Source organism: Pseudophryne corroboree (assembly GCF_028390025.1).
Source record: "Pseudophryne corroboree isolate aPseCor3 chromosome 3 unlocalized genomic scaffold, aPseCor3.hap2 SUPER_3_unloc_47, whole genome shotgun sequence".
Classification (NCBI taxonomy): Eukaryota; Metazoa; Chordata; class Amphibia; order Anura; family Myobatrachidae; genus Pseudophryne; species Pseudophryne corroboree.
The window spans coordinates 203,312-225,134 of NW_026967538.1; the positions used below are offsets into that span (position 1 = coordinate 203,312).

Below are 21,823 nucleotides of genomic sequence, written 5' to 3' on the forward strand. Positions count from 1 at the left end.
GTAGAAGTTAACGAGTTGATTGCTGCAGACCTGCTACTCGGAGCTTCCGTAAGAAGAAAAGACGCTGCTGAGCCTTCCCGACCACAGACGTGATATGCAAGAACCATGATAAATCCTCCGTGAACTTAATCCCCAAAAATGTCACATCGGTAACCCTTTCCACCTCCTCACCATTCAAAATCAGCGGACAGATGTCGATTTTTTTAGATTTCCTAAAGTCTATCACAACCTCCTTGGTTTTCTTACTGTTTAATAACAGGTTGTTTTTAACCCCCCACTCAGCGAGTCTTCTGTCACGTCTAGCAAGGTTTGAGAATCCGGCAGCTGAGACTTGCCCAAGGAAGTGGTTGTCTGCAGATGAATAAGACGAGGGGGTTGGATGTAGTTCCTTCTCATGGGACAAGGGGAAATGAGGAACATAGGCGGGGCTAAGAGTCAGTAATTTGTAGTTCTTGAGAATGAGGCTGAGGTAGAGAACTGTGGCTTGTGGACGATGACTTAAAGACGTAGTTGTAGACAAAGAACTGCGGGTTGTGGTTTGAAAGACGAGACTGTAGATAATGAACTGTGGAACTGTGAATGATGATAAAAGACGTGGCTGGAGACAAAGAACGGTGAACTGTGACTTGAAAGACGAGGTTATAGATAATCAACTGTGGAACTGTGGATGGTGGTTCAAAGCCGTGGCTGGAGACAAAGATCTGCAGACTGTGGCTTGAAATATGAGGCAGAAAGACAGAGGCCATCCGTGCCCAAAGGGTTTAACTGGACCGGGTTTTCCTGGAGCGCTTCCACAGGCAGCAGTAGGTTAGGAACGGCAGGACTGCAGCAGCAACTGAGAACCGGCTAAGCTGGGTTAGGAGAAACCAGAATACGGCAAGAATTCTGGGAGCAAAGGGCTAAAGCACCTACAACAGGGTTGTAACTTGAAGCACTGGCCTCCCTGTCAAAAACCAGCCCCTTTTATAAGGAGAACTCTCCCTGGATTGGCTGGAAGGAAACAGGAAGCCAAACTATGCCTCAGACTTGGTCTCCAACATGGTGGTGCCCAGTAATGCAGACATCTCTGCATAGCCTCACAGCTCACTGCCCCTGGTCTCCTAGCAACATTCCGGCAAGAGAGACCCGCTGCAGCGGCGTCCCGCCGCCACGAGCGAACCCCCTCAACGCCGCTACCACTGCCCACGGACCTGGTGCGGCAGCCCTCCTCCTGTGCTGCCCACAAGCCGCATGTGAAGCCAGCCCCGCGGCCCCAGCACACAGGTAAGACCCCGGGCGCTGACTTCTTCTCACCACCTCTCTGTAACCACTCTCATCTACACCGGTTATCAAACCCACCAAAGTGGTATCATCTTCAAACTTAATCACAGAGATTGTCTACAAATTAGACTCACAGTCAGAGGTATACAAGGAATACAAGAAGGGACTTAAAACACAATCCTGCGGAACTCCTACACTTAACACCAGTTCAGAAGACAGGTCAGAGCCCAGTCTGACTGCGGGCGATGTGTCAAGAAATCCAACAGCCAATCACATATGGCAGCATCATATCAGATTCGTAAAAGCTTTTTTACTAACACCGCCGGCACTACCGTGTTAAAGGCGGAACTATAATCCACAAATAACAATCTAGCATAGGTGTCTCTATTTTCAACATGACAAAGTACTCTACTAAGCACCATAAGAGCTGCGTCCTCAGTTGATCTGTTCGACCGATAGGCAAACTGATTAGGGTCAAATCCCAATGGGATGACACATTTTAGATGGACCAAAACAATTCTCTCAAAACATTTCATAATCAATGAAGTGAGAGCAATCGGCCTATAGTCGTACAGACCAATGACCGACGCAGACTTAGGAATTGGAACAATTCTTGAAGTTTTGAAGCACCGTGGAACAGTGCATTGACGCAGAGAAAAGTTTTAAATCTTTGTAAAAATGCCTGCCAACTGCTCAGCACATGCCCCTAATACTCTGCCTGAAATACAGTCCGGGCCAGGAGCCTTCCTTACGTTCTTTCTGCTGACACAATCCCTAACCTCAATTTCAGTCAGGGTCAAAAAACTATCTGAATGGAATCTAAAAGAGTTACCTGTAGAAGAGTCAACCTCTTCAAAATGTGCATAAAAGTGATTTAGCTCAGCAGATGAAGGACCGCCCATCCTGACAGAAGTAGAACTTTTATAATCAGAGATGTATTTAATTCCTCTCCACATCGTTCTTGCATCACCCGATTCTTTAAAATGGTTTTCAGTCTTACTCGAGTAAGCTTCCTTAGCAAGACGAATACCCTTTTTTAAATTAAACCGGGAAATCATATAAGCTAATTTGTCTTTTACTCTAAACGCCCTATTCCTAGCTCTCAATAAGGTACGAACCTCACTGTTCATCCAAGGTTTGTCATTTGGGAAGGTACGAGCTAACTTCCTCTTAGTAACACTTTCTATGCAACAATTAATATACAATGACACCATTGATGCCCAACGATCGTTATCAACACCTAAATCCCCAGTAGCCTCCTCAATAAACTGATCCCAATCAATACACTCAAAGCAACCCTGCACACATAATAAAGCTCCCTCTGGCCAGACTTCAACTTCCTTAGTAATTGGTTGATCCCTCCCTTATACCGACAAATATCTGGGAATTAACCAGAGTGATGAGTGATCGGACTGCCCAACATGATGACACAAAAGACATTTGTATGCATGCTCAACATTAGGGGTGGAGTGGGCTAGAGGAACAACCATGCAGAGGGACGTAGTTTTCAACAAACCACTAACCATCATCAGGACACAAAGGCCGCTGACAAGCCAGTGGCATGACGGGCTCCCAGCCCATCTCGGCTGTGGGAGCACACCTTCAGACGTTTCACTTTGCGTGGTTTTAGATATCACAGATGGTTGGATCCGCAATTTTGTTTTCAAAGGTTTCAAAATTGAGTTTGATTGTCTACCACCGATGCGGTTTTTCATGACAGGTCTGCCTGTGTCAGCAGACAAGTGAGCAGGTCTGAAGACCGCTATTCAGTTTCTCATACATTCAACAGTTTTGGTTCAGGTTCCAGTACACCAACAAGGTTTTATTCCAATCTTTTTGTAGTACCAAAGCCGGATGGCTTGGTCACACCGATATGGAACCTAAAGGGGTTCAATCGGTACGTCACTTACTACACATTCAAGATGGAATCCCTACGGTCAGTGATTGATGGTTTAGAACCACAGCAATTCATGATTTTGCGGGATCTCAAGGATACGTACTTACACATTCCAATTTGGCCACCACATCCGCATCTGGCGTACTTAAGTTTGCAGTACGACAAGCGCCTCGGGTATTCACAAAGGTGATGTCTGTGATGATAGTTCATCTCAGATCCCTGGGAGTGATAATTGTTCCGTACTTAGATGACCTTCTCATCAAGGCTTTGTCTCAACAAATACTTCATAAACATGCCTTACTGTTGTACAGTGTACTAGTTCAGTACAGTTGGATTGTCAAAGAATTCAGTTTTAGGAATGATTCTGATTACGGTGGATCAACGCATTTACCTGCCACAACAGAAAGTACATGCTATTCATCATCCAGTACTGCTAGTGCTCAAACCACGGACAGTCTTGGTGAATTTGTGCATTCGACTGTTAAGACAGATGGGGGCATCTTTCAACACACTCCAGTTCAGAAGATTTCACGCAGGTCCCGTTCAACTGGATCTTCTTGCATAGTGATCTGGCTCTCATCTACAAATTCATCAGATGATGCGCTTGTCTCCAGGGCCACACTACTCTTGTGGCTCCACATACACAATCTCACTGCAGGAAAAAGGTTCAGAGTCTGGAATTGGATAATTCTAATGACGGACGCAAGTCTCAGAGGTTGGGGAGCAGTGGTCCAACATTGTCAGTTTCAGGGTCTATGTTCAGACCTAGAAAGATTACTGTCAACCAGTGTCCTGGAACTCAGGGCAATTTACAAGGCTCTGCGTCAGGCAGTTCACTTACTCCTGTCTCAGACTGTTCAGGTTCAGTCAGACAATGCGCAAAAAATGGAATTACTAAGTAATTATCTTTGGCGCTCGTAGTGAGTTGTTTTTCCTATAGCAGCTAATATAACGGGGTTAGTTAGACCCCACAACTGAAATACCAATAAACAAGAAAAAGCGCTGGGAAACAGCTTTTAGCAGCAGTGCAAACACTAAGCCGCTGACCTCTGGGAGTGTATCTTAGCTTAGCAGAATAGTGCTGACATTTTTTCAAGCAGTTTCAGATTAGCTGCAGACCTATTCCTACCTTGCGATCACTTCAGTCTGTTTAGTTCCTGCTTTGATGTCACAAACACGCCCTGCGTTCGGCCAGCCACTCCCCCGTTTCCTCAGGCACACCTGCATTTTTGAGATAGCCAAAGAATGCCGCGCCACTTGTGATACTATAATTCCCAAACACTTCAATAAACACTCCCAGTTATTTGGGCGTCAGCTGTCCCCTAAAGAAACGGCAATGGTAGGTTGCCGCAAGTGAAAGATAGGTATACCAGATAGGGGTTCTAAGCGACCTAAGGTGTTTCTATATGACCAAATAAATTATGTAAATATATTAAATATATCTAAAAATCGTTTGTAAAAAATTATATATTTTTATTACTGATTCACAACACTATAAAGTATAAAAAACAATAAGTATACAACAATAAAAATACAGTTTCTCTAAAAAAGACTGTTTTCTTAAAAAAGGGGAATGGATATGAGTTAAAAATCTCAGATAAAGTGCATATAGTCTGTGCAAAATACAAGAAAAGTTTTTAAGAGTCTTAACTGATATAGCAGGAGGTCTCTGGGTAAAGGCCCAACGCGTTTCGTCTCTTCGGCCAGCCACTCCCCCGTTTCCTCAGGCACACCTGCATTTTTACCTGACACGCCTGCGTTTTTTAGCACACTCCCGGAAAACGCTCAGTTACCACCCACTTCCTGTCAATCACTCACTGATCAGCAGAGCGACTGAAAAGCGTTGCTCGACCTTGTGTGAAACTGCATAGTTTTGTGTGAAAGTACGTCACGTGTGCGCACTGCGGACCGTACGCATGCGCAGAAATGCAGATTTTTAGCCTGATCGCTGTGCTGCGAACAACGACAGCTAGCGATCAACTCGGAATGACCCCCCATGTTACGTGCTAGGAAGCCAGTTTCAGCAGCTCATTATCACAGGATTTGGCGAGCTTATATTGGTTGGTGTGAAGCTAGGCTGTTTCCGACATCTTCTTTCACGTTATCCCATCTTTTGCTATTTTTACAGGCGGGGTTAGATGGAGGACTGCGTTTCGCGACACTAACGGTGCAGGTCTCTGTCTTGTCAGTTTTCTTTCAAAGGCGTTTGGCTCTTTTGCCAACAGTTCACACTTTCCTGCAAGGTGTCCTTAGAGTTCAGCCTCCATTCATTCCACCTACAGCTCCATGGGACTTGAATCTAGTTTTGCATGTTTTTTCAGTCAAGTTTTAAACCCTTGCAACACGTGGATGTTAAGAAACAGTATTTCTCCTAACCTTAGCTTCGGCAAGGCGTGTTGAACAATTGGGTGCCTTGTCATGCAAGCCACCGGATCTGGTATTTCATACTGACAGAGCGGAACTTTAGACAAATCCCGCTTTTCTACCGCAGGTAATATCTTCTTTCACATCAATCAATCAATCGTAGTTCCTGTTTTTCAGAAGACTCAGGTACTCCAGCTATATTGGATGTGGTACGCGCACTCCGCGTTTATGTAGCCCGAACATCAACAGTACATAAAACGGATACTTTGTCCTCTATGATGCAGTCAAGATAGGTTGGCCAGCTTCCAAACAGACCTCGGCCAGATAGATTAACTTGACCATTCTTCAGGTACACTTTCATGCTAGTCGATGGGAACGTCATGGGCAGCAGGCCGTGGAGCTTCTACGACCCAACTTTGCCGTGCAGTTACATGGCCATCAGTGCACACGTTTGTGCGCTTTTACAAGTTTGATAATTCTGCGGCATCAGCTTCTAGCTTTGGCCGTCTAGTGTTACAGGTGCCAAACAGCTCTCCCGCCCAAGGGGGAAACTTTGGTACGTCCCAAGAGTACTCCAGTGACCCCTAGTGGATTAGAAAGAAAACAGGATTTTGGTACTTACCAGATAAATCCTTTTCGTTGCACCCACAGGGGGCACTGGACACCCATCCAGAGCAGTTTCTCCTGGCTGGTGGTAAGTTCAGTAGTTCTTATGGTAACACATTTTCACGACTTGTTCAAATGTTAAGGTGATTGTTATCTATTGTCGTGTCAACTTTCTAGTTGTCCGTTATGTTATGTGTCAACTTCATAGTTGTCTGTTATGTTATAATGTTATATGTAATTCTCCGTTGTTCATCCTCTTCGTCGCTTCTATTTTGCTCAGCAAAAAAAACACTAAGGCATCTTGGGAGTATGGAGGGGGAAGGAGGGTTACACATATACATTTTTAAATGTGCCTATCCCTGCTATCGCACCGTCCATATCCCAAGAGTACTCAAGTGCCCTCTGTGGATTCGAAGAAAAGGATTTATCTGGTAAGTACCAAAATCCTATTATCTATAGTAATAAAACAGGGACATGACTGTGGAGGTGAGGGGATTTGGGCATATTTACAGGATATTTATGTCTCCCCTATTTCACAGAGGCGTGAAGAAGACATCTGGTGAGCGTGAGACACCCAGCAGCCTTCCTCGTGTGTCAGGAGGACCGAGCAGGTCCCAGAGCCCCATCACGGTGCCTCCACCTCACTCACTGATACATGAGAGACACAGTGACCAGAAGATCTAGGAACTCATCAACAAGATCATTCCGCTGCTGACTGGAGAGGGGACTGCTGGGAATGGAACATTATACAGTAACACCAGGGGATGTGTCTGGGTGATGACTGGAGAGGTGACTGCTGGGAATGGGGCAGTATACAGTAACACCAGGGGATGTGTCTGGGTGATGACTGGAGAGGTGACTGCTGGGAATGGGGCATTATACAGTAACACCAGGGGATGTGTCTGGGTGATGACTGGAGAGGTGACTGCTGGGAATGGGACATTATACAGTAACACCAGGGGATGTGTCTGGGTAATGACTGGAGAGGTGACTGCTGGGAATGGCACATTATACAGTAACACCAGGGGATGTGTCTGGGTGATGACTGGAGAGGTGACTGGTGGGAATGGGGCATTATGCAGTAACACCGGTGTATGTGTCTGGGTGATGACTGGAGAGGTGACTGCTGGGAATGGGGCATTATACAGTAACACCAGGGAATGTGTCTGTGTGATGACTGCTGGGAATGGGGCATTATACAGTAACACCAGGGGATGTGTCTGGGTGATGAATGTATCATTGTGTGTGTAAGGTTCCTATAAGATGTCAGGATGTCACTGTCTATGTCTCCATGCAGGAGGAGGAGTATATAGAGGAACACAGGGGTCTGTACAAGGACATTATGATGGAGAATCACCGGCCCCTCACATCACTGGGTAAGAGGAGACTGTCATGTATTGTACAGGGGAGAGCAGGTATATATACTCACATCATCTGATAATCACATATATACACTGTACTCAGTCACTGTGTGTCTCCTACAGATGGGCCCAGTAACAGAGATACCCCAGAGAGATGTCCCCGTCCTCTGTATTCCCAGGATTGTACAGAGGAGAATCACAGGATCCCACAGGAGGATCAGGTAGGTGGGATTTAGGGTCTCCCCAATATTCCAAAGTGACTGTCACTATATGATCTGTAGACGAGCTGTGTGTCTAATACACTGATATTATACTGTTTCACCTCCGTTTAATCTGACTGCATGCAAATGTAATTATAGTGTTTCTTGTTTGTTTTTTAGGTCCATCGTCTGTCTGATATTAAAACAGAAGATATAGAGGGAGAAGAGATGTATGTGACTGATATGAAGGCAGAAGATATAGAGGAAGAAGAAGAGACGTATGTGACTGATATAAAGGCAGAAGATATAGAGGGAGAAGAAGAGACGTATGTGACTGATATAAAGGCTGAAGATATAGAGGGAGAAGAAGAGACGTATGTGACTGATATAAAGGCAGAAGATATAGAGGGAGAAGAAGAGACGTATGTGACTGATATAAAGGCAGAAGATCTAGAGGGAGAAGAAGAGACGTGTGTGACTGATATAAAGGTAGAAGATATAGAGGGAGAAGAAGAGACGTGTGTGATTGATATAAAGGCAGAAGATACAGAGGGAGAAGAAGAGACGTATGTGACTGATATAAAGGCAGAAGATATAGAGGGAGAAGAAGAGACGTATGCGACTGATATAAAGGCAGAAGATATAGAGGGAGAAGAAGAGACGTATGTGACTGATATAAAGGCAGAAGATATAGAGGGAGAAGAAGAGACGTATGTGACTGATATGAAGGCAGAAGATATAGATGGAGAAGAAGAGACGTATGTGAGGGGTGATCAGCAGTGTAAGGAGGAGGAGATCCCTACAGATATCAGCACAGGTGAGTAATAAACACTTTTCTCTGACGTCCTAGTGGATGCTGGGAACTCCGTAAGGACCATGGGGAATAGCGGCTCCGCAGGAGACTGGGCACAAAAGTAAAGCTTTAGGATTACCTGGTGTGCACTGGCTCCTCCCCCTATGACCCTCCTCCAAGCCTCAGTTAGATTTTTGTGCCTGACCGAGAAGGGTGCACACTAGGGGCTCTCCTGAGCTTCTTAGTGAAAAGTTTAGTTTTAGGTTTTTTATTTTCAGTGAGACCTGCTGGCAACAGGCTCACTGCATCGAGGGACTAAGGGGAGAAGAAGCGAACTCACCTGCGTGCAGAGTGGATTGGGCTTCTTAGGCTACTGGACACCATTAGCTCCAGAGGGATCGAACACAGGCCCAGCCGTGGAGTCCGGTCCCAGAGCCGCGCCGCCGCCCCCCTTACAGAGCCAGAAGCAAGAAGAGGTCCGGAAAATCGGCGGCAGAAGACATCCTGTCTTCACGAAGGTAGCGCACAGCACTGCAGCTGTGCGCCATTGCTCCTCAGCACACTTCACACTCTGGTCACTGAGGGTGCAGGGCGCTAGGGGGGGGCGCCCTGAGCAGCAATATAAACACCTTGGCTGGCGAAAATACATCACATATAGCCCCCAGGTCTATATGGATGAATTTTAACCCCTGCCAGATTACACTAAAAAGCGGGAGAAAAGGCCGCCGAGAAGGGGGCGGAGCCTATCTCCTCAGCACACTGGCGCCATTTTCCCTCACAGCTCCGCTGGAAGGAAGTCTCCCTGGCTCTCCCCTGCAGTCCTGCACTACAGAAAAGGGTAAAAAAGACTGGGGGGGGGGCACTAATTAGGCGCAGTATTAACAATACAGCAGCTATAAGGGGAAAAACACTTATATAAGGTTATCCCTGTATATATATAGCGCTCTGGTGTGTGCTGGCATACTCTCCCTCTGTCTCCCCAAAGGGCTAGTGGGGTCCTGTCCTCTATCAGAGCATTCCCTGTGTGTGTGCTGTGTGTCGGTACGTTTGTGTCGACATGTATGAGGAGGAAAATGATGTGGAGGCGGAGCAATTGCCTGTAATAGTGATGTCTCCCCCTGGGGGGTCGACACCTGAGTGGATTAACTGTTGGAAGGAATTACGTGACAGTGTCAGTTCTTTACAAAAGACAGTTGATGACATGAGACAGCCGGCTACTCAGCTTGTGCCTGTCCAGGCGTCTCATAGGCCGTCAGGGGCTCTAAAGCGCCCGTTACCTCAGATGGCAGATACAGACGTCGACACGGATACTGACTCCAGTGTCGACGGTGAAGAGACAAACGTGACTTCCAGTAGGGCCACACGTTACATGATTGAGGCAATGAAAAATGTTTTACACATTTCTGATAATACAAGTACCACTAAAAAGGGTATTATGGCCCTCATTCCGAGTTGTTCGCTCGTTTTTTTTCATCGCATCGCAGTGAAATTCCGCTTAGTACGCATGCGCAATGTTCGCACTGCGCCTGCGCCAAGTTATTTTGCTATGAAGATAGTATTTTTACTCACGGCTTTTTCTTCGCTCCGGCGATCGTAGTGTGATTGACAGGAAATGGGTGTTACTGGGCGGAAACACGGCGTTTTAGGGGCGTGTGGCTGAAAACGCTACCGTTTCCGGAAAAAACGCAGGAGTGGCCGGAGAAACGGTGGGAGTGCCTGGGCGAACGCTGGGTGTGTTTGTGACGTCAACCAGGAACGACAAGCACTGAACTGATCGCACAGGCAGAGTAAGTCTGAAGCTACTCTAAAACTGCTACGAGGTTTGTGATCGCAATATTGCGATTACTTCGGTCGCACTTTTAAGGTGCTAAGATACACTCCCAGTAGGCGGCGGCTTAGCGTGTGTAACTCTGCTACATTCGCATTGCGACCGATCAACTCGGAATGAGGGCCTATGTTCGGTGAGAAAAAACTACCTGTAGTTTTTCCTGAATCTGAGGAATTAAATGAGGTGTGTGATGAAGCGTGGGTTTCCCCCGATAAAAAAATGATAATTTCTAAAAAGTTATTGGCATTATATCCTTTCCCGCCAGAGGTTAGGGTGCGTTGGGAAACACCCCCTAGGGTGGATAAAGCGCTCACACGGCCGCCCTTAAGGATCCTGCGGATAGAAAGCAGGAGGGTATCCTAAAAGGTATATACACACATACTGGTGTTATACTGCGACCAGCAATCGCCTCAGCCTGGATGTGCAGTGCTGGGTTGGCTTGGTCGGATTCCCTGACTGAAAATATTGATACCCTAGATAGGGACAGTATATTACTGACTATAGAGCATTTAAAAGATGCATTTCTATATATGCGTGATGCACAGCGGGATATTTGCCGACTGGCATCAAGAGTAAGTGCGCTGTCCATTTCTGCCAGAAAAGGGTTATGGACACGACAGTGGTCAGGTGATGCGGATTCCAAACGGCATATGGAAGTATTGCCTTATAAAGGGGAGGAGTTATTTGGGGTCAGTCTTTCAGACCTGGCGGCCACGGCAACAGCTGGGAAATCCACGTTTTTACCCCAGGTCGCCTCTCAACATAAGAAGACGCCGTATTATCAGGCGCAGTCCTTTCGTTCCCATAAGGGCAAGCGGGCAAAAGGTTCCTCTTTTCTGCCCCGTGGCAGAGGGAGAGGGAGAGGAAAAAGGCTGCAGCAAACAGCTAGTTCCCAGGAACAGAAGCCCTCTCCCGCTTCTGCCAAGCCCTCAGCATGACGCTGGGGCTTTACAAGCGGACTCAGGCACGGTGGGGGCACGTCTCAAGAATTTCAGCGCGCAGTGGGCTCACTCGCAAGTAGACCCCTGGATCCTTCAGGTGATATCTCAGGGGTACAAATTGGAATTCGAGACGTCTCCCCCTCGCCGTTTCCTAAAGTCTGCTTTACCGACGTCTCCCTCCGACAGGGAGGCAGTATTGGAAGCCATTCACAAGCTGTATTCCCAGCAGGTGATAATCAAGGTACCCCTCCTGCAACAGGGAAAGGGGTATTATTCCACACTGTTTGTGGTACCGAAGCCGGACGGCTCGGTGAGACCGATTTTAAATCTAAAATCTTTGAACACTTACATACAGAGGTTCAAATTCAAGATAAAGTCACTCAGAGCGGTGATCTCGAAACTTGAAGAAGGGGACTATATGGTGTCTCTGGACATCAAGGATGCTTACCTTCATGTCCCAATTTACCCTTCTCACCAAGGGTACCTCAGGTTTGTGGTACAGAACTGTCACTATCAGTTTCAGACGCTGCCGTTTGGATTGTCCACGGCACCCCGAGTCTTTACCAAGGTAATGGCCGAAATGATGATACTCCTTCAAAGAAAGGGAGTTTTAGTTATCCCTTAGTTATCCTTTTGAGTAACCGCAAAACATTATCACCGCATTTGGCGAAAATATGTTGCGTGGTGCGAGGCCAGTAAGGCCCCGACGGAGGAATTTCAACTGGGTCGATTCCTACATTTCCTGCAAACAGGAGTGTCTATGGGCCTGAAATTGGGGTCCATTAAGGTTCAAATTTCGGCCCTGTCAAATTTCTTCCAGAAAGAACTAGCTTCAGTCCCTGAAGTTCAGACGTTTGTAAAAGGGGTACTGCATATACAGCCTCCTTTTGTGCCTCCAGTGGCACCTTGGGATCTCAATGTAGTTTTGGGGTTCCTAAAGTCACATTGGTTTGAACCACTTAAATCTGTGGATTTAAAATATCTCACATGGAAAGTGGTCATGCTATTGGCCCTGGCCTCGGCCAGGCGCGTGTCAGAGTTGGCGGCTTTATCCTGTAAAAGCCCTTATCTGATTTTTCCATTCGGACAGGGCGGAATTGAGGACTCGTCCTCAGTTTCTCCCTAAGGTGGTTTCAGCGTTTCACCTGAACCAACCTATTGTGGTGCCTGCGGCTACTAGAAACTTGGAGGACTCCAAGTTGCTAGACGTTGTCAGGGCCCTGAAAATATATGTTTCCAGGACGGCTGGAGTCAGAAAATCTGACTCGCTGTTTATCCTGTATGCACCCAACAAGCTGGGTGCTCCTGCTTCTAAGCAGACTATTGCTCGTTGGATTTGTAGTACAATTCAGCTTGCACATTCTGTGGCAGGCCTGCCACAGCCAATATCTGTAAATGCCCACTCCACAAGGAAGGTGGGCTCATCTTGGGCGGCTGCCCGAGGGGTCTCGGCTTTACAACTTTGCCGAGCAGCTACTTGGTCAGGGGCAAACACGTTTGCTAAATTCTACAAATTTGATACCCTGGCTGAGGAGGACCTGGAGTTCTCTCATTCTGTGCTGCAGAGTCATCCGCACTCTCCCGCCCGTTTGGGAGCTTTGGTATAATCCCCATGGTCCTTACGGAGTTCCCAGCATCCACTAGGACGTCAGAGAAAATAAGATTTTACTCACCGTTAAATCTATTTCTCGTAGTCCGTAGTGGATGCTGGGCGCCCATCCCAAGTGCGGATTGTCTGCAATACTTGTACATAGTTATTGTTAACTAATTCGGGTTATTGCTGTAGTGAGCCATACTTCGAGAGGCTCCTCTGTTATCATACTGTTAACTGGGTTCAGATCACAGGTTGTACAGTGTGATTGGTGTGGCTGGTATGAGTCTTACCCGGGATTCATAAATCCTTCCTTATTGTGTATGCTCGTCCGGGCACAGTATCCTAACTGAGGCTTGGAGGAGGGGCATAGAGGGAGGAGCCAGTGCACACCACCTGATCCTAAAGCTTTTACTTTTGTGCCCTGTCTCCTGCGGAGCCGCTATTCCTCATGGTCCTTACGGAGTTCCCAGCATCCACTACGGACTACGAGAAATAGATTTACCGGTGAGTAAAATCTTCTTATTACAGAAGTCACATATTCTCATTGCTCAGTCACTACAGCAATCTCTTATCCTACACCCTCCTCCGCCATCAGCCCTGTTCTCAGTTGGGTGTTTCTAACACAGGGATATCCATGACAAATATCACATGTACAGAGTTATTACACACAACACTATAATGTTATTAAAAGTAACAAGCAGAAGTTTATTATTAGTGATTATATATAAATGTGTATATATGTATGTATATAATATAATTAGTATTGTTTTTTGTGCAGTGCCAATTTATATGCATTTTGTTAGATGATGCAGGTGTGAAATATTTCCTGCTATACAGTAGACCTGAGATCGCCAAATACAATTCGTATAAATTTCAGAAATAAAATGAAATTTGAATCTAGAACTACAAGTAAAACAGAGTAAAAGCTTATCACAAGTACATATCTGTATAATCATAAGACAAGCGTTTTGCTCTTGTTGTCACCCTTGCATGGGCGGGCTTGTTCGTATCCACTCCAATTCACTCTAAATCCAAATTGCGTGTCATCCAATGCGTTTCGTCAATAGTGACTTCTTCAGGGGTGTTTTCTGTTAAAAGCTTTATCCTCAAATATCAATTGTGTAGACTTGAAATAATTGTGTAACCTTCAGACGGTAATTGTGGACTTGTTCATGACGAACACATTCTTAATTACTTGTGAATAATAGTTCCTGCTCTGTGCAGTTCTGAGGTTATGACTTTAGGGAATGTAATGGTCAGATCCAATATTGCTCAATCTAAGGTCTCCCAGTAGCCTTACTACATACATAAATGTGTCTTGCACTCACTATTTTAACTAACAATAATAAACAGTGGCGTTTTAGTTCATGTATTGCTCAGTGCATTTAAGCCTGCAGCCCCCGTCAAGGAACCCCACTATACTGCAGGTCCTACTCTATGGCTCAAAATAATTACCATAAAAACAGCTATCACATTAGTGTTAAACTTTAGGTATGCTCTCAGCAGCGGAACAGTGGCTGAAAGGCTTGGATTGGTTTTCAGAGCACCAGTCTGACGTGCCACCACATCTCACGTGACCCTCCAATTCTCCAGATCTGGGACTGTTTGGCTGGGTCCGGCATTGTACTGTTGGTGCAGTTCCTGATGCGTTTGGAACGATTGGTGGTTGCTAGGTGCCCTAAATGCCTGTGGTCCCGATTTGTCATGATCTACTTTCGCCCACTGTTCAACCTCTGAGATTCTTGGTGTCCATGCTTCTTCCACTGTAGATGGATACTACTCACTGTCTACAAGGGATCACCAACAAACAAATGCCGGTCTCGGCCAAATCCAATGGCTCCCTTTTGCCAGTTGCATCACGTGCACGACCCATGGTTCCATCTGAAAAAGAAACTATCTCAACAAATTTGCATTGTATCAATACCTCAGACATTCACAATGATCATCCAGTAGTTTTAGTGTCACCATCTACACGCATGTGCACGTCCCGTGTCATTAATATACCCGGTGGAACCGTCCATGTTGCCATCCGTCGCTCACTCCGGTGCATCAAAGTGACGTCATCTGTCACACGCTACGTCCGGGGACACGGAGAGAACCTCGTCCACGTGACCTATAGTAACCAATGAGGACAAAAGTATCAAGTAACCTGCCAACAAAACAGTGTAACAACACCGATCAAATTCTATCCTCTTAGATATATATATATATATATCTCTTTCTCTGGCAGGGTCCATAGGTTATCCACAGGATAACATTGGGATATGATGATGTGACAGCGGATTTGCAATAAACGGTCAGAGCTTTCGGCCTCCCAGCATGCAACGGGCCTGTCCATATATCCCTGCCTCCTTGCTCAGACAAATCAGTTTTTCTCCGGCTGGTTCCACAGGTTATCCACAGGATAATATTGGGATATGCTGGAGCGACAGCGGAAATAGCACCAAACAGTCACAAGCTTTCTGGCCTCCCAGGATGCATCAGGGCTCTTGCATATAATCCCGCCCACTGAATCAGTCAAATCAGTTTTTTGTTTGGTGCGGCAGGACCCGGACCATGGTCACAGGGCTGCTGTTAAGGCAGCCCTAAGCTTTTATTATTTTATTTTTATAATCTTACTATGTTTTGAGTGATCTTTCTTAACATCGTCTTAAATGCATACTAGAAAGAGTCGCTCCAACAACTCTCCACCAGGTAACGCTTACCTTAAGTGCAACAGCGCTATGCTTTAGGGACCATAGGTGCCAGGACTAGGTTGAGGCCGCGATCCCTAGAGTTTATGTCAGCAGGGGGAGTCAGACGCTCTCCTGGTCACCCATCCCCCCAGTTCAAGACCAGTTTCCGTGCATCTCCCGTCCATGAACTGATGACCTCACTTCCGTCTCAGACGCTACAACGAGGGTACTCGGTCGCAGCTTGGGCCGCTGCGATGGTGTACACTAGAGTTTCCGCCTAGACCGGGTCGCACACAGGAGCGTCTGCATACACTTATCGTTCACTGAGCGTCTGTGTCCGTTATTGAGCGTCTGTGTCTCTCATCAGTTACCGGAGCGGTAGTGTACACTAGCAGTGTCTGAATCTACTCAGCGTCTTTCGAGCGTATTGATAGATCATGGAAGTGGGGTGAGTCTCCCTGTATCCCACTCTACTGAGTAAGGGTTATACAGTACTAAAATTCCTTCTACTTGTTAGTATGAATTGTTAATTTTGGTACATAGTGCATATGAGGCCTGTACAGTACTGTATGTTTTCTGCATAATATGTCTGAAAAACTTGTTATAATAGCTGTTAAAACATAAATACAGTAATTGTACTCCTACTTACTTGTAAAGTAATTGTTTGTGGTTGATTATATTCTCATATGACAATGTTTAATATTTAACATGTGACTGACTGCTAGTATGATTGCTGACTTTTATATGTTGTCAGTTTTATTCTGAACCTCAATTCAGGTGCACGGTTGTGGTCAGATTGATTTTACTTCTATATATATATATATATATATATATATATATATATATGATTCTCAGTCACAAATTGTGTAGTTGGTAAACACGGGAAAAATTGAGGCACTCCTACATCCTTAACATGTTTATCTTGTAAAACGGGGATTTTAGAAGGAATGGAACAGTTTATTACTTATGATGGGTTATGTACAAACTGTTATGCACATCGGCAAAGTAAAAAGCAGGCTCCGGTTCAACAACCAGTAGAGCCACCATGGAGTATGTTCGCGCAGACCTTGTCTGCAATATTGGACAGATTAACTCCTGCAGTTCCACCCCAGGGAATAGGTTACACTATTAACCCATATATGCAGCTCCCTCCTTATGGTTTGGTTCCAGTAGCTTCTACAAGTAGCCAGGCTGTTAGGACCATGGTAGATACATCCATGTTGCAGACTACACAAGATGATACAACAGATGAGGATACAGTGTATTCTAATACCCCATATGATGATTAGTCGGAGGGTTTTAGCTCAGAGGATATAGCTGAGCTTATTGATGCAATGAAGGCTATTCTCTCTTTGGAGGAATCAGCCAAGACAGTGTCAAAATCTAAAGCACCTGTGTTTAAACGAACAAAGACAGTTAGGACTGAATTTCCAGTATCAGAAGATCTGACGGAAATGATGGAAGAATCTTGGGCACCGCCTGGTAAAAAATACAAGATTCCGAAAAAATGGGATTCTTATTATCCTTTTCCAGCTGCGGATTGTTCAAAAAGAGAAGTTCCTCCTAAAGTAGATGCACATGTAGTGCGACTTGTGCGTAACTCTGTTTTACCATTGCCGTCTACTTCACTGACTGATGTTACAGATAGAAGAATAGATGGTTTATTGAAAAATATTTTTTTCTCTCTCGGGGGCTGTAGTAAGGCCAGCTATGGCTTCAGCCTGGATGACGAGAGCGATGGTAGAATGGGCGGAGAAACTAGAAAAAGGCCTCTCCCCTTCCACATGGGAGGCGGAATCTCTTTTAGGCCGTATAAAATAAGCTGCGCAATATTTGGAAGAAGCAGCAATTGATATGGGTACAATTGCTTGTAAAGCATCATCCTTGACAGTAGCTGCTCGCAGAGCAGTTTGGCTACGTACTTGGAAAGGGGACGCAGAATCCAAGAAGGTTCTGGAAGCTCTGCCTTTCGCTGGTGATATTCTGTTTGGAAAACCATTGACAGATATTCTAGAATCGGAAGCTGAATCCAAGAAGGTCAGATTTCCGGCTAGTTATAACCCTAAGACTAGGGGTTCGAAATTTCGGCCATTTCGATGGCAAGGCATAGCAAAAGGGAAAGAAGAACCTAAGCAATGCCAGTTCAATAAGTCAACTAGGGATAGGAAGCAATGGGCCAATAGACGGCCGGCTCCAAGCTAGAACAGAAGCCATCAGTCTGAGGGTACGGGCCTCCGCCTGGAGGTTTCCAGGGTTGGGGGCCGACTCCTTCAATATGCACATATATGACAGCAGTGGACGACAGATGCTTGGGTGCAGAAGGTGGTATCTCTCGGTTACGGTTTCCCCTTCAAGAGGCAGCCTCCTCAAAGGTTTTTTTGCACCAGTCCATCTCGAATAGAGTCGAAGGCCAGTGCCCTGCAGGAAGCGGTTCAGAAACTGCTTCAGTCTGGTGTAATTATCCCAGTACCCCCGACACAATGGGGACAGGGGTTTTACTCCAATCTATTTTTGATGCAGAAGCCAAATGGGTCATTCCGACCCATTCTCAATCTCAAAATGTTAAACAAATACATTTGGTTTCCAAGGTTCCACATGGAGACATTACGCTCCATAGTTTTGGCCATGGAACCGGGAGATTACATGGTATCTCTAGATATACAGGATGCTTACCTACATGTGCCTATAGCACAGTCTCATCAGTGTTACCTCCAGTTTGCCATCCTCAAGCAACATTTTCAGTTCCAGGCTTTGCCCTTCGGGCTAGCAACAGCTCTCAGGGTGTTAACCAAAATTATGGTGGTTATGGCAGCTTATCTCCGCAAGCAGGGGATAAGAATATTTCCATACCTTGACAATCTTTTAATCCTGGCACAATCTCAGGAATTACTTTTGAGCCATCTTCAACAGACAATAGTTTGTCTACAAAGACACGGGTGGCTCATAAACTGGGAAAAGTCGTCTCTTAATCAGTCACAACTGATGGTTCATTTGGGGGCCATATTGGATTCAGGTCTACAGAGAATTTTGTTACCATGGAAAAAGATATCCAAGGTGCAAGTATTGACTCAGGAGTTGTTGCACAGTCAGACAATATTAGTCCATGCAGCAATGTGACTGTTGGGTCTGATGGTGTCAACCTTCGACATGGTGGAATATGCACAATTCCACTCCAGACCTCTACAGCATCTCATTCTGACTCGATGGAACGGAAGACATCAGACAATAATAAGACAGCTGATTAATCTTCCAGTAGATGTAAGAAGGTCTCTAGCTTGGTGGCTACAGACAGACCATCTAAGCAAGGGGAGACCTTTTTGGGTAACGGATTGGCAAATCCTGACAACAGATGCCAGTCTTCAGGGCTGGGGAGCGGTGTTCGAAAGCCTCTGGTTTCAGGGAAAATGGACCATAAAGGGAAAGTCGCCTGCCAATAAATCTGTTGCAAATAAGGGCCATATACATGGCTCTAGTTCGGGCAAAGGACAGTCTGCAAGGAAGACCAGTCTAGATTCGCTCAGACAATGCTACAGCAGTAGCGTACTTCAATCATCAGGGAGGAACTCACAGCAAAAGACTGATGGAGGAAGTAACTCACATACTAAGGTGGGCAGAACTCCATCTTCCAGCATTGTCAGCAGTGTTTGTTCCAGGAGTGCTGAACTGGGAAGTGGATTTTCTCAGTCGACAACTATTCAGGAAACCGAATGGGCACTTCATCCAGAAGTGTTTCAGACCATAGTAAACAGATGTGGGTTGCCAGGGATAGATCTCATGGCATCCCATCTGAACAACAAAGTTCCGATATACGGATCAAAAACAAAGGATTCTGGAGCAATCCTTGTAGACGCACTGTCAGTGAATTGGGAGTTTCGTCTAGCATATCTGTTTCCTCCAGTCTCCCTGTTACCCAGGGTAGTGAGGAAAATAAAGCAAAGGGAGACATAATTGTAATAGCTCCAGCTTGGCCCAGAAGGCATTGGTACACAGATCTGCTAAGGATGTCCGTGGAAGCTCCAATACTGCTCCCTCAACGTCCAGATCTACTAATGCAGGGTCCTTGTTATCACAGTCATCTGGATCGTCTGTCTTTGACGGCGTGGCTGTTGAGACCTCTATCTTAGAAGCAAGAGGATTTTCAAAACAAGTAATTCAAACTATGCTTAGAGCAAGAAAACCTTCTTCAGCTCGTATTTATCATCGAATATGGCAAGCCTATACTCATTGATGTAGCGAAAAGTTTGGATCCAAGATCTTTTAAAGTATCCAGGATTTTGGATGGCTTCCTTGAGAGTTCAGGTATCAGCATTAACTTTATGGTTTCAGAAAAAGATTGCTGACTTACAGGATGTGCGTACTTTCTTTCAGGGAGTGATACACATTCAACCACCTTTTGTTCCTCCTGCAGTTCCCTAGTATTTGAATCTGGTTCTTAAAATCCTTCAGGGACCTCCGTTTGAACCGCTTAAGAGAGCAGATCTTAAATGGTTGACGGCTAAAGTTCTCTTTCTACTGACAATGGTGTCAGCTAGAAGAGTGTCAGATTTAGGAGCACTATCGTGTAAGTCTCCTTTTCTGATCTTTTTTCCAGATAAAGCAGTTCTCAGAACTAGATCTGGTTATCTTCCGAAGGTGGTCTCAAAATTTCACCTTAACGAAGAGATTGTAGTCCCGGCTTTTCAGGTATCGGGACTTTCTGTGGGAGAAACGTCGCTGGACGAGGTCCATGCGTTAAGAATCTACGTGGATTGTACTAGTGCCATCAGAAAGACAGATTCTCTCTTCATTCTCTACGGATTTCACAGAAGAGGATGGCCTGCTAGTAAACAGACGCTGGCAAGATGGCTCCGAATGGTAATTTCAGAAGCTTATTCTCGTGCTGATCTCCCTGTTCCGGCTAATGTCTCTACACACTACACATAAGGTAGGTCCTTCTTGGGTGGCACAACATGGTGCTTCAGCAGAACAGATTTGTAAGGCAACCACATGGTCTTCCATTAACACTTTCATTAGACATTACGCCTTGGATACTTTTGCCTCTCATGACGCTAAATTCGGACGAAAGGTTCTCCTGTCTAATCAGGAGCGTCCCCACCACTAAAAATGGCTTTGGGAATCCCAATGTTATCCTGTGGATAACCTGTGGACCCAGCCGGAGAAGTAGACGTTATGGTAAGAACTTACCGTTGATAACGTGATTTCTCCTATGTCCACAGGAATCCCACCCTGACCCACCTGATTTGAGGATCTTTACAATCACTAAACCTCTTCCCTCTTGTATGGAAGGGTGTGCATGTGTGTTCTTATCGCCTGAACAGGGTTCTACATGATGTTCCTGCCTAAATTGCTGTGGAAACAACTGATTTGACTGAGTCAGTGGGCGGGATTATATGCAAGAGCCCCGATGCATCCTTGGAGGCCAGAAAGCTTGTGACTGTTTGGTGCCATTTCCGCTGTCGCTTCGGCATATCCCAATGTTATCCTGTGGATACCTGTGGACATAGGAGAAATCACTTTATCAACGGTAAGTTCTTACCATAACGTCTATTTTGTTTGGTGCGGCAGGAGCCATAAGTTTTCTTATTTTATTTTTATAGTATTACTAATTTTTTTGAGTGATCTTTCTAAAAAAGCATCTTGTATGCACCGTAGAGTCGCTCCAACAACTCCCCGCCGGGTCGCGACAACGCTTACCCACGTGTACAAGTGAGGCAGGCACAGGTTCTGGTAAACCTTCATGGGCTACTTTGCACAGACATTATCCAATGTAGCTATTCCCTATTAACCCATACATGCAACATTCATTCTGAGGTTTTATACACCTAGGGAATTGTCAGCCTCTCAAAACAGCAGGCTGAAAGGCTGGTGGTAAGTAAATCACATAGACATGATACAACATCTTCACAGTCTACACATGTTTTAGATGAGGATTCGTTGGAGGATGAGGACTCATTGCACTTCGGAAGGTCTGGACATACCTGACATACCTGAGCTAATTAGTTCTATGTAAGCCATTCCATCTTTAGAAAAGGCAGCAGAGCCTGTGTTAAAAACTATAAAAACTAAGACAACTGTGTTTAAACATCCCAAAACAGCTGATGGAAATTTTGGGTTACGCCCAGTAGGAAGTTAGAGTTCCAGGAAATGGAATTCCAATTATCCTCGTCCAGCTGGGGAATGTTTAAAAAAAGGGAGGTGGCTCCCAAAGTAGATTTGCAGGTCTTAGATTGGTGCGAAAATCTACATTACTTTTGTTTTCAACATCAATAAAAGGTGTCACGGGGGGTGTGGCCTGACTGGAAAG

General features: G+C 45.5%; 1 protein-coding gene and 1 pseudogene across 1 annotated transcript in view; one reads left to right on the forward strand and one right to left on the reverse strand.

The window, feature by feature from the left end:
• The window catches only part of LOC134984282 (gastrula zinc finger protein XlCGF26.1-like), a 265,738-nt pseudogene that overhangs the window by 169,353 nt on the left and 74,562 nt on the right, over nucleotides 1-21,823 (reverse strand).
• LOC134984283 (zinc finger protein 271-like) overlaps nucleotides 1-21,823 on the forward strand; it is a 162,797-nt gene that overhangs the window by 18,876 nt on the left and 122,098 nt on the right. Inside the window, exons 2-5 of the mRNA XM_063949906.1 lie at nucleotides 6,667-6,878; nucleotides 7,425-7,503; nucleotides 7,612-7,709; nucleotides 7,869-8,505. Coding sequence (XP_063805976.1) covers nucleotides 6,864-6,878; nucleotides 7,425-7,503; nucleotides 7,612-7,709; nucleotides 7,869-8,505 — 829 coding nt within the window. The 5' untranslated portion in view covers nucleotides 6,667-6,863. The remainder of the gene's footprint in view (nucleotides 1-6,666; nucleotides 6,879-7,424; nucleotides 7,504-7,611; nucleotides 7,710-7,868; nucleotides 8,506-21,823) is intronic.